Below are 13,185 nucleotides of genomic sequence, written 5' to 3'. Positions count from 1 at the left end.
TGAATAATGTATGTGTGAAAAAAAGAATCTAAGGCTGAACCTTCTGTAGTGTATCATAGATCCCAGGTAGCCATTGCTGATGGGGAAAGTGAGTGTCCACACTGAGGGTGGATGGGCGAAGCAGGTAGGAAGCCCCCTTATGGGTACTAGACCCACGAGACAGTAGCTCCTTTGTGGACATCAGCTGACCCTGTGGCAAAGGTTATACCATTTACAAAAGGGGGAAATTGATATAGAAGAGTTAATGGTTTGAGTAAATGGTTTGAGTAAATGGTTTGAATCCTGCTTTGAGCAGGGGGTTGGACCAGATGGCCCAGGAGGTCCCTTCCAACTCTACAATTCTATGATTCTATGTTTGCTTTTATATCCCTTTAAATGCCTTTAAGACTTCAATTGCCTTTTGCCTAATATTGCTAGAATTATGCTTATGTAGACTAGTAGTCTCTGTCTTTAAGGAAACTATACTTGTTATCATATTTGTTCTCAACTTGTTCTGGGTATATTGTAAACAAGGTACGACCCTGAGGTGATGGTGGGGGCCAAATGAGCTCCATAGAGTCACATATTGTGGTAAATGGTATAAAACATGTCTTGTATTTCATTACGTCAGATAAAGTGATTTGACCACGGCTCGTGTGTTGAAGTCTCTTTGTCTCCAAGCGCTTGCAACAGAAAGGGCGAAAAATCTCACAATTCGGACTCACTGGTGATCTGGACAGCTGACGCTTGGTCAGAACAAAAGCAGCTACGACAGTAGGAAGACTTCTTAACACCCAATGATGCACTGTGTCCGTCATAAGGTGCCTCCCCCTGTTTGGTGTGGGCTCTGGCGGTGAGCCTGCACCTTTTCCGGCACATCTGAATTGATTAGCTGTCATGTGCCACTAACAGCGGCGGGTGGAAATGTGATCCACCTGTGGCTGTTAACATGTTAAATGTTGCTGTCAATCTCTGACAGCGGCATATAACATGCATGTGACAAACGTCTGTAGGAAAACCCAGTGGTTGCCATTGCTGGATAGCTATGAGAAGGTGGGGACGATGAGGGACTGTGCGGAGAAGGGGGGGATGATGAGGGGCTGTGCAGAGAGGGGATGATGAGGGTCTGTGCGAAGAAGGGGGGATGATGATGAGGGGCTGTGCGAAGAAGGGGGGATGATGATGAGGGGCTGTGCGAAGAAGGGGGGGATGATGATGAGGGGCTGTGCGAAGAAGGGGGGATGATGATGAGGGGCTGTGCGAAGAAGGGGGGGATGATGATGATGAGGGGCTGTGCGAAGAAGGGGGGGATGATGATGATGAGGGGCTGTGCGAAGGGGGGGATGATGATGATGAGGGGCTGTGCGAAGAAGGGGGGGGATGATGATGATGAGGGGCTGTGCGAAGAACGGGGGATGATAATGAGGGCCTGTGCGGAGAAGGGGGGATGATAATGACGAAGCGGGCCTGTGCGGAGAAGGGGGGATGATAATGAGGGCCTGTGCGGAGAAGGGGGGGGACGATGATGATGAGGGCCTGTGCGGAGAAGGGGAGATAGTGATGAGGGGCTGTGCAGGGAAGAGTGATGATGATGAGGGGCTGTGTAGAGAAGAGGGGGGATGATGAAATGCAATAAGTAATAAAAGCATTGTATCTACCCCCAAATGGGGTCAATAAAAGCAGCAGCTTGGCAAGCAAAAAATAAGCCGTCACCCAGCCCCAGAACAATGGAGGAGACCTGGAGAATCATAATGGCAGCTCAGTATTACAGAACATTGTAAAGAAAAAAAGAAGATATAATTGTCAAATTGCACTTTTTCCTTTTTGCAATTTCACCTCTTTCCCCCCGGTTTCCAGTACACAACACGGTAAAACCAATCATGCTGCTCAATAGCACAACTCGTCCCGCAGAAAAGACGCCGTCACTCGGCCACACTGACCGGAAAATGACAGAGTGACGGCTCCGGGGAGAAGGGAGCGGAAAACGGAGATACGCCTGGTGCTAAGGGGTTAAAGGAGAACCGGTCCGTGAGGCGGCGTGGCTGCCGGTTGGTCGGTGCTCACTTATGTTCCTCACTAGGTGTATTCTCCTATATATATATGTTACACATTGTATCCCCGTTCCTATTACCGGTGCTCGCACATTCCCCGTCCCGTGCCCTGTGGCTGGGTAGTTTCCATTCTCTCACATGATATGACGCAGAGCCCTGCACACGACACACGTGGAATCCGGCACAGCACTGCACACGTCGTCCCCAGTCTCACCTGTCCGGTACCGCACTGACAGCAGCGACCTCCTGCACGCCGCCATGTTCGTCCCATGGGCAGAGTCTAGAACGGAGGTGATTATTGGAGGGAATGACGTCACCGGAATGGGCGGGGCCTTCAGGCCGGCGAAGACCCGATAGCAGGAAGCAGCGCTGTGCTGAGGAGAGTGAGGTGCGGCTCCGTGGAGCCGCGTGTGGAGAGTGAGGGGAGGCACCGTGGAGCCGCGTGTGGAGAGTGAGGTGCGGCACCGTGGAGCCGCGTGTGGAGAGTTAGGCTGTGTGCACACGCTGCGGATTTTGCTGCGGTTCCGCAACGGTTTTGGCCGCTGCAGTACAATGATTCCCTATGGGAATCAAAAACCGCAGTGCAGACGGTGCGGAATTTTCCGCGCGGATTATCTGCGGTTTTCAATCCGCAGAAAGAATTGACCTGTCAATTCTTTCTGCGGATTCTCCTGCGGTTTGCCATCTCCTCCATTGAGGAGATGAAAAACCGCAGAGCAATCCGCAGGTAAAACCGCAGGTCTTTTGACCTGCGGATTGTACAAAATCCGTGCGGATGAATCCGCACCTTTTCCGCAGCGTGTGCACACAGCCTGAGGGCCGGCACCGTGGAGCGGCGTGTGGAGAGTGAGGGGCGGCACCGTGGAGCGGCGTGTGGAGAGTGAGGGGCGGCACCGTGGAGCGGCGTGTGGAGAGTGAGGGGCGGCACCGTGGAGCCGCGTGTGGAGAGTGAGGGGCGGCACCGAGGAGCCGCGTGTGGAGAGTGAGGGGCGGCACCGAGGAGCCGCGTGTGGAGAGTGAGGGGCGGCACCGTGGAGCCGCGTGTGGAGAGTGAGGGGAGGCACCGTGGAGCCGCGTGTGGAGAGTGAGGGGAGGCACCGTGGAGCCGCGTGTGGAGAGTGAGATGCGGCACCGTGGAGCCGCGTGTGGAGAGTGAGGGGAGGCACCGTGGAGCCGCGTGTGGAGAGTGAGATGCGGCACCGTGGAGCCGCGTGTGGAGAGTGAGGGGCGGCACCGTGGAGCCGCATGTGGAGAGTGAGGGGCGGCACCGTGGAGCCCTGTACAGATGGGAATGAGGACCCAGGGCTCCGTGTGAGGGCTTTGAAGATGTATTTTGGAAAGGATTTAGGTTACTTGTGTGGGGCTGCATAGAGAATGTGATGAGAGGCTGTGTGAAAAACGGGGGGTGATGCTGAGGGGCTGTGCGGAGAAGGAGGTGTGATGATGAGGGGCTGTGCGGAGAAAGAGGTGTGATGATGAGGGGCTGTGCGGAGAAAGAGGTGTGATGATGAGGGGCTGTGCGGAGAAAGAGGTGTGATGATGAGGGGCTGTGCGGAGAAGGAGGTGTGATGCTGAGGGGCTGTGCGGAGGAGGAGGTGTGATGATGAGGGGCTGTGCGGAGAAAGAGGTGTGATGATGAGGGGCTGTGCGGAGAAGGAGGTGTGATGCTGAGGGGTTGTGCGGAGGAGGTGTGGTGATGAGGGGCTGTGCGGAGAAAGAGGTGTGGTGATGAGGGGCTGTGCGGAGAAGGAGGTGTGATGAGGGGCTGTGCGGAGAAAGAGGTGTGATGATGAGGGGCTGTGCGGAGAAGGAGGTGTGGTGATGAGGGGCTGTGCCGAGAAGGAGGTGTGGTGATGAGGGGCTGTGCGGAGAAGGAGGTGTGGTGATGAGGGGCTGTGCGGAGAAGGAGGTGTGGTGATGAGGGGCTGTGCGGAGAAGGAGGTGTGATGATGAGGGGCTGTGCGGAGAAAGAGGTGTGATGATGAGGGGCTGTGCGGAGAAGGAGGTGTGATGGTCAGAAGCTGTGCGGAGAAGGAGGTGTGATGCTGTGGGACTGTGCTGAGAAGGAGGTGTGATGAGGGGCTGTTCTGAGAAGGAGGTGTGGTGATGAGGGGCTGTGCGGAGAAGGAGGTGTGGTGTTGAGGGGCTGTGCGGAGAAGGAGGTGTGGTGTTGAGGGGCTGTGCGGAGAAGGAGGTGTGGTGATGAGGGGCTGTGCGGAGAAGGAGGTGTGATGGTCAAGCTGTGCCGAGAAGGTGTGATGATGAGGGGCTGTGCGGAGAAGGAGGTGTGATGAGGGGCTGTGCGGAGAAGGAGGTGTGGTGATGAGGGTTTGTGCGGAAAAGGGGGTGTGATGAGGGTCTGTGCAGAGAAGGAGGTGTGGTGATGAGGGGCTGTGCGGAGAAGGAGGTGTGATGAGGGGCTGTGCGGATGAGGTTGATGCTGAGGGGCTGTGCTGAGAAGGAGGTGTGAGAAGGAGGTGTGATGATGAGGGTCTGTGCGGAGAAGGATGTGTGGTGAGGGGCTGTGCGGAGATGGATGTGTGATGATGAGGGGCTGTGCGGAGAAGGATGTGTGATGATGAGGGGCTGTGCGGAGAAGGATGTGTGGTGAGGGGCTGTGCGGAGATGGATGTGTGATGATGAGGGGCTGTGCGGAGAAGGATGTGTGATGATGAGGGGCTGTGCGGAGAAGGATGTGTGATGAGGGGCTGTGCGGAGAAGGATGTGATGATGAGGGACTGTGCTGAGAAGGATGTGTGATGATGAGGGGCTGTGCTGAGGAGGTGTGATGATGAGGGGCTGTGCTGAGAAGGAGGTGTGATGCTGTGGGGCTGTGCTGAGAAGGAGGTGTGATGAGGGGCTGTGCTGAGAAGGAGGTGTGATGAGGGGCTGTGCGGAGAAGGAGGTGTGATGAGGGGCTGTGCGGAGAAGGAGGTGTGATGAGGGGCTGTGCGGAGAAGGAGGTGTGTTGAGGGGCTGTGCGGAGAAGGACGTGTGGTGATGAGGGGCTGTGCGGAGAAATGAGGTGTGATGGTCAGAAGCTGTGCGGAGAAGGAGGTGTGATGATGAGGGGCTGTGCGGAGAAGGAGGTGTGATGAGGGGCTGTGCGGAGAAGGAGGTGTGATGAGGGTTTGTGCGGAAAAGGGGGTGTGATGAGGGGCTGTGCAGAGAAGGAGGTGTGGTGATGAGGTGTGATGAGGGGCTGTGCGGATGAGGTTGATGCTGAGGGGCTGTGCTGAGAAGGAGGTGTGAGAAGGAGGTGTGATGATGAGGGTCTGCGGAGAAGGATGTGTGATGAGGGGCTGTGCGGAGAAGGATGTGTTATGATGAGGGGCTGTGCTGAGAAGGATGTGTGATGATGAGGGGCTGTGCTGAGGAGGTGTGATGATGAGGGGCTGTGCTGAGAATGAGGTTGTGATGATGAGGGGCTGTGCTGAGAAGGAGTTGTGATGATGAGGGGCTGTGCTGAGAAGGAGGTGTGATGATGAGGGGCTGTGCTGAGAAGGAGGTGTGATGATGAGGGGCTGTGCTGAGAAGGAGGTGTGATGATGAGGGGCTGTGCTGAGAAGGAGGTGTGATGATTAGGGGCTGTGCTGAGAAGGAGGTGTGATGATTAGGGGCTGTGCTGAGAAGGTGTGATGAGGGGCTGTGCTGAGAAGGAGGTGTGATGATGAGGGGCTGTGCAGAGAAGGAGGTGTGATGATGAGGGGCTGTGCGGAGAAGGAGGTGTGATGATGAGGGGCTGTGCGGGGAAGGGGGTGTGATGATGAGGGGCTGTGCGGGGAAGGGGGTGTGATGATGAGGGGCTGTGCGGAGAAGGAGGTGTGATGATGAGGGGCTGTGCTGAGAAGGAGGTGTGATGATGAGAGGCTGTGTGGAGAAGGAGGTGTGATGATGAGGGGCTGTGTGGGGAAGGGGGTGTGATGATGAGGGGCTGTGTGGGGAAGGGGGTGATGTAATTCCATTGTAGATAAAATAGAAATCACTGCTTACTCAAGCTCTAGGCGCGCAGAAGAATGGAATCCCTGGGACCAAATGTGGCTAAAATGTGAAGACAATCCAGCTTGGAAGTGATAATTGAAAAAATTCTTAAAAATCAAAACATGGTAATTTTAGCATGTTTTTTTTTTTTTTTTTTTATCTATCTTTCAATTTCCAAGCTGGATTGTCTTCACACATTTGTAACTCCCTTGTGGCTATCGGGATCGGGTAATGTCACTTTCTTGGGGGTTTGTGGGGGGGAGAGGGTGATGTCTCTCATGGGCTTTATGTTTTCGTTACTTATCTCTATCGTGGATCCCTTGAAAATTTTTTTTCTGTTGGCCGGACATGACGCACAGAGCAACGTTTTTTGTCCGTCGAAAATTAGCACCGGTCCCCGTTATAAACTAGTTCACCCCTTGTGATGGATTGCAGCGGGGGACCTGACTGAACGGCGGCGAGGTATGCATATTGTTGGTTTTTTTATTTTATTTTTTTTTCACAGAACAAGGGCTTTTTTTGGATTAGCAGAATAATAAATTGTCAAACTTTGTGTGTGTATATTCAGTGCCTTGCAAAAGTATTTGGCCACCTGGAACTCTTCAACCTTTTCCCACATAATGCTTCAAACAAAGATACCAAATGTAAATTTTTGGTGAAGAATCAGCAGCAAGTGGGACACAATTGTGAAGTTGAACGAAAGTTATTGGTTATTTTAAATTTTTGTGTAAATTCAAAAACTGAAAAGTGGGGAGTGCAATATTATTCGACCCCTTTAACCTAATACTTTGCTGCACCACCTTTTCCTGCTATTACAGCTGCAAGTCGCTTGGGGTATGTCGCTATCAGTTTTGTACATCGAGAGACTGAAATTCTTGCCCATTCTTCCTTGGCAAACAGTTCGAGCTCAGTGAGGTTTGATGGAGATCGTTTGTGAACAGCAGTTTTCTGCTCTTTCCACAGATTCTCGATTGGATTCAGGTCCGGACTTTGACTTGGCCATTCTAACACCTGGATACGTTTATTTGTGAACCATTCCATTGTAGATTTTGTTTTATGTTTGGGATCATTGTCTTGTTGGAAGACAAATCTCCGTCAGTCTCAGGTCTTTTGCAGACTCCAACAAGTTTTCTTCAGGAATGGTCTTGTATTTGGCTCCATCCATCTTCCCATCAATTTTAACCATCTTCCCTGTCCCTGCGGAAGAAAAGCAGGCCCAAACCATGATGCTGCCTCCACCATGTTTGACAGTGGGGATGATGTGTTCAGGGTGATGAGCTGTTGCCTTTACGCCAAACATATCGTTTGGCATTGTTGCCAAAAAGTTCGATTTTGGCTTCATCTAACCAGAGCACCTTCTTCCACATGTTTGGTGTGTCTACCAGGTGGCTTGCTGCAAACTTTAAACAACACTCTTTATGGATATCCTTGAGAAAAGGCTTTCTTCTTGCCACTCTTCCATAAAGGCCAGATTTGTGCAGTGTATGATTGTTGTCCTATGGACAGACTGTCCCACCTTGGCTGTAGATCTCTGCAGTTCATCCAGAGTGAGCATGGGCCCCTTAGGCCTGTTTCACACTTGCTTTTTTTTGCAGCACGTTTTTCCCCGCAAAAAAACGCATTGAAAAAACGCATACAAAAGCATACAACTGCTGCGTTTTTTTCAAGCATTTTTATGAGCATGCATGAAAAAAACGCAGCGTTTTTATGCGTTTTTACCACATTTGCGGTTTTTTCCAACATTAGGTGGCCCCTCACACTAACCCAAACCATGACTTTACTAACCCTAACCCTGACCCTTAACCAAACCATACTTAACCCTAACCCTTAACCAAACCATACTTAACCCTAACCCTGACCCTAACCCTTAACCAAACCATACTTAACCCTGACCCTAACCCCAACCCTGACCCTAACCCTAAACCCCCTTAACTAACCCTAACTCTAACCCAAACCCCTAAATTCCATGGTTAACAAAAAAAAAACGCATGTGCAAAAAAAACGCATACATAAGCATGCCAATGCGCACATATGCGCACCCATAGACTTATATTGGGTGTCTTGCTGTAAAAAAACGCATTGCGCGCGCATGCGTTTTTTTGAGGCAAATCGGACGCACAAAAAATGCAACAGGTTGCATTTTGTGCGCCCGAGCGCATACCGCAAAAAAACGCATGCGCGGTAAAACGCGTACAAACGCATGTGTATGCGCACATAAGCGCATCCCATGCAAAGTATAGAAAAAAAAAACGCATGCGCTATTTAGCGCTAAATTACCGCGAAAAAAAACGCAAATGTGAAACCAGCCTTAGCTGCATCTCTGATCAGTCTTCTTGTTTGCGATGAAAGTTTAGAGGGACGGCCGGGTCTTGGTAGATTTGCAGTGGTATGATACTCCTTCCATTTCAATATGATCGCTTGCACAGTGCTCCTTGGGATGTTTAAAGTTTTGGAAATCATTTTGTATCCAAATCCAGCATTAAACTTCTCCACAACAGTATCACGGACCTGCCTGTTGTGTTTCTTGGTCTTCATGATGCTCTCTGTGCTTTAAACAGAACCCTGAGTCTATCACAGAGCAGGTGCATTTATACGGAGACCTGATTACACACAGGTGAACTATATCATCATTAGACATTTAGGACAACATTGGATCATTCAGAGATGCACAATGAACTTCTGGAGAGTTTGCTGCACTGAAAGTAAAGGGGCCGAATAATATTGCACGTCCCACTTTTCAGTTTTTGAATTTCCACAAAACTTTAAAATAACCAACAAATTTCGTTCAACTTCACAATTGTGTCCCACTTGTTGATTCTTCACCAAAAATTTACATTTGGTATCTTTATGTGTGAAGCATGATATGTGGGAAAAGGTTGAAAAGCTCCAGGAGGGCCGAAAACTTTCGCAAGGCACTGTGTGTGTGTGGGTGTATATATATATATATATATATATATATGGAGAATTCACTATATATATAAATATCTATTTCGATTCTAACATGTCAGTGTGATTTTACTCTACAGCGCACTGAATTGCAGACTTTTAAAAAACGAATCAGTCGAAAAACGGAAGAAACAGATGGAAAAAATGATGCGACTGATTCTTTTTTTGATGGATCCGATAGCCAACGGATTGTGACTGATGGCAAAAAACTGATGTGTGAAAGTGGCCTTAGTTCTACGTGTTGATTGTTGTAGACTTGTATGTATAAATATACACTGCTCAAAAAAATAAAGGGAACACTTAAACAACAGAATATAACTCCAAGTAAATCAAACTTCTGTGAAATCAAACTGTCCACTTAGGAAGCAATATTGCTTACTGATTGACAACCAATTTCACATGCTGTTGTGCAAATGGAATAGACAACAGGTGGAAATTATTGGCAAATATCAAGACACAATAAAGGAGTGGTTCTGCAGGTGGGGACCACAGACCAAAACATCAGCCAGAAAGCATTGGTGCTGAGATGTGGTCACTTTTGAATTTGGTTGTGCTTTCACACTCGTAGCATGAGACGAACTCTACAACCCACACAAGTGGCTCAGGTAGTTCAGCTCACCCAGGATGGCACATCAATGCGAGCTGTGGCAAGAAGGTTTGCTGTGTCTGTCAGCGTAGTGTCCAGAGGCTGAAGGCACTACCAGGAGACGTGGAGGGGGCTGTAGGAGGGCAACAACCCATCAGCAGGACTGCTACCTCTGCCTTTGTGCATGGAGGAGCACTGCCAGAGCCCTGCAAAATGACCTCCAGCAGGCCACAAGTGTACATGTGTCTGCACAAACTTAGAAACCGACTCCATGAGGGTGGTCTGAGTGCCCGATGTCCACAGATGGGGGTTCTCAGAGCCCAACACCATGCAGGACACTTGGCACTTGCCACAGAACACCAGGATTGGCAAATTCACCGCTTGCACCCAGTTTTCTTCACAGATGAAAGCAGGTTCACACTCAGCACATGTGACAATCTGGAGCCGCCGTGGAGAGTGATCTGTTGCCTGCAACATCCTTCAGCATGACCGGTTTGGCAGTTAGTCAATAATTGTGTGGGGTGGCAATTATTTGGAGGGCTGCACAGCCCTCCATGTGCTCGCCAGAGGTAGCCTGATAGCCATTCAGTACCAAGATGAGATACTCCGAACCCATGTGAGACCATATGCTGGTGCGGTTGGCCCTGGGTTCCTCCTAATGCAGGACAATGCCAGACCTCATGGGGCTGGAGTGTGTCAGCAGTTCCTTCAAGATGAAGGCATTGAAGCTATGGACTGGCCCGCCCTTTCCCCAGACCTGAATCTGAGCACATCTGGGACATCATGTCTCGCTCTATCCACCAACGTCACGTTGCACCACAGACTGTCCAGGAGTTGGTGGATGCTTTAGTCCAGGTCTGGGAGGAGATCCCTCAGGAGAACATCTGCCGCCTCGTCAGGAGCATGCCCAGGCAATGTAGGGAGGTCATACAGGCACATGGAGGCCACACACACTACTGAGCATCTTTTCCTTGTCATGATGCACTTCCACTGAAGTTGGATCAGCCCGTAATTTGATTTTCCACTTTGATTTTGAGTATCATTCCAAATCCAGACCTCCATGGGTTATTCATTTTGATTTGCATTGATAATTATCTTTTATTGTTCAGAACACATTCATTATGGCTCTAGGTATGTTCACATATTGCAGTTTGTTGGGAAAATAATCTGCAGCAGTAGACCCACACTAAATCGCTCAGATCTCGCTCACCATTTCTTTCCGGTCCTCAGCAGAATTTAGCATATTTTTTGGATTATAAGAGACGCTTTTTCCCCCCCAAATTTGGAAGTAAAGATGGGGTGTGTTTTACTATCTGAATGTAGTTTACAGGGGGTGGTGTTGGTTGTGGAACGAGGTCACAGGAAGCCGGGTCTCTGCTGCAGGAAGCCGGCGGCAGAAGTGGGGCGAGGCTGCTGGTCCTCATCCGAAATCCTAATATGCGCATGTGCCACCGGAGGCGACCGTCTTCCTGAAGCCCACAGTCAGGAAATTGATGCACGCCAGCCCAGGACCAGCAGCCTGGCACCGCTGGGACACCCCCAGGGCTTTTTCCATCACCGCCTGCTTCCTGCAGCATGGACCCTATCTCCCATGACCCCAAGCCACCGCCCCCCAGGTAAGCTGCCGTAAATCTGGACTATAAGACGCCCCCATTTTATTATAAAAATGTATTACCCCCTTCCCAGGTTGCAAATATTGGCCCCCAGCCGTCGGCTTTCCCCCTCTGGTGCAGAAAAGTGCGCGGTAGTCTATGCCATTTTTTTTTTTTTTTTATGACATTGTTCATTAATAAACATGGATACAGTTGTGGCCAAAAGTATTGACACCCCTGCAATTTTATCAGAATACTCAGTTTCTTCCTGAAAATGATTGCAAACACAAATTCTTTGGTATTATTATCTTCATTTAATTTGTCTTAAATGAAAAAACACAAAAGAGAATGAAGCAAAACATTGATCATTCCACACAAAACTCCAAAAATGGGCCAGACAAACGTATTGGCACCCTCAGCCTAATACTTGGTTGCACAACCTTTAGCCAAAATAACTGCGGCCAACCGCTTCCGGTAACCATCAATGAGTTTCTTACAATGCTCTGCTGGAATTTTAGACCATTCTTTGGCAAACTGCTCCAGGTCCCTGATATTAGAAGGGTGCCTTCTCCAAACTGCCATTTTTAGATCTCTCCACAGGTGTTCTATGGGATTCAGGTCTGGACTCATTGCTGGCCACCTTAGAAGTCTCCACTGCTTTCTCTCAAACCATTTCCTAGTGCTTTTTGAAGTGTGTTTTGGGTCATTGTCCTGCTGGAAGACCCATAACCTCTGAGGGAGACCCAGCTTTCTCACACTGGGCCCTACATTATGCTGCAAAATTTGTTGGTAGTCTTCTGACTTCATAATGCCATGCACACGGTCAAGCAGTCCAGTGCCAGAGGCAGCAAAGCAACCCCAAAACATCAGGGAACCGCCGCCATGTTTGACTGTAGGGACCGTGTTTTTTCTTTGAATGCCTCTTTTCTCCTGTAAACTATGTTGATGCCTTTGCCCAAAAAGCTCTACTTTTGTCTCATCTGACCAGAGAACATTCTTCCAAAATGTTTTAGGCTTTTTCAGGTAAGTTTTGGCAAACTCCAGCCTGGCTTTTTCATGTCTCGGGGGTAAGAAGTGGTCTTCCTGGGTCTCCTACCATACAGTCCCTTTTCATTCAGATGCCGACGGATAGTACGGGTTGACACTGTTGTACCCTCGGACTGCAGGGCAGCTTGAACTTGTTTGGATGTTAGTCGAGGTTCTTTATCCAACATCCGCACAATCTTGCGTTGAAATCTCTTGTCAATTTTTCTTTTCCGTCCACATCTAGGGAGGTTAGCCACTGTGCCATGGGATTTAAACTTCTTGATGACACTGTGCATGGTAGATACAGGAATATTCAGGTCTTTGGAGAGGGACTTGTAGCCTTGAGATTGCTCATGCTTCCTCACAATTTGGTTTCTCAAGTCCTCAGACAGTTCTTTGGTCTTTCTTTTCTCCATGCTCAATGTGGTACACACAAGGACACAGGACAGAGGTTGAGTCAGCTTTAATCCATGTCAACTGGCTGCAAGTGTGATTTAGTTATTGCCAACACCTGTTAGGGGCCACAGGTAAGTTACAGGTGCTGTTAATTACACACATTAGAGAAGCATCACATGATTTTTCGAACAGTGCCAATACTTTTGTCCACCCTCTTATGTTTGGTGTGGAATTATATCCAATTTGGCTTTAGGACAAATCTTTTTGTGTTTTTTCATTTAAGACAAATTAAAGGAAAATAATAAAGAATTTGTGTTTACAATAATTTTCAGGAAGAAACTGAGTATTATCTGACAAAATTTTCAGGGGTGTCAATACTTTTGGCCACAACTGTATATCTATGTATTTATCTGTAGATAGATATGGGATAGATATATCTATCATCATCTATGTGTAATGGAGTGTGGGTTGGACAAATATAAAAGGAGGTTGGACCAGAAATGAAATCAAACTTTTTTTTTTTGTTAGATGACATCTTTATTTAGCTTGCAAAAACGCATAAAAATCTTCAGGCAAAATCACACTGGAAAATCGAATCAAATCCGCTGCAAAAACGCCAAGAGATGCG

General features: G+C 49.1%; 1 protein-coding gene across 4 annotated transcripts in view; it reads right to left on the bottom strand.

Annotated features, from left to right (window-relative positions):
- MRPL19 (mitochondrial ribosomal protein L19) overlaps positions 1 to 13,185 on the bottom strand; it is a 161,742-nt gene that overhangs the window by 18,112 nt on the left and 130,445 nt on the right. The window contains exon 1 of one of the 4 annotated variants that reach the window (XM_073586600.1): positions 2,245 to 2,399. The exons of 1 other annotated variant lie outside the window; for it this stretch is intronic. In XM_073586600.1, coding sequence (XP_073442701.1) covers positions 2,245 to 2,290 — 46 coding nt within the window. In that variant the 5' untranslated portion in view covers positions 2,291 to 2,399. Of the gene's footprint in view, positions 1 to 1,815; positions 1,877 to 2,168; positions 2,400 to 13,185 lie in introns of those variants that run through there. 2 more of the 4 variants (XM_073586599.1, XM_073586601.1) reach the window with 2 other exon arrangements.

This window comes from Dendrobates tinctorius, unplaced genomic scaffold (assembly GCF_039654945.1).
Source record: "Dendrobates tinctorius isolate UK_male_01 unplaced genomic scaffold, ASM3965494v1 ptg000093l, whole genome shotgun sequence".
In the NCBI taxonomy this organism is placed as follows: Eukaryota; Metazoa; Chordata; class Amphibia; order Anura; family Dendrobatidae; genus Dendrobates; species Dendrobates tinctorius.
Note: the sequence above shows the minus strand (reverse complement) of the source record. Positions and strands in the feature narration are given on the sequence as shown.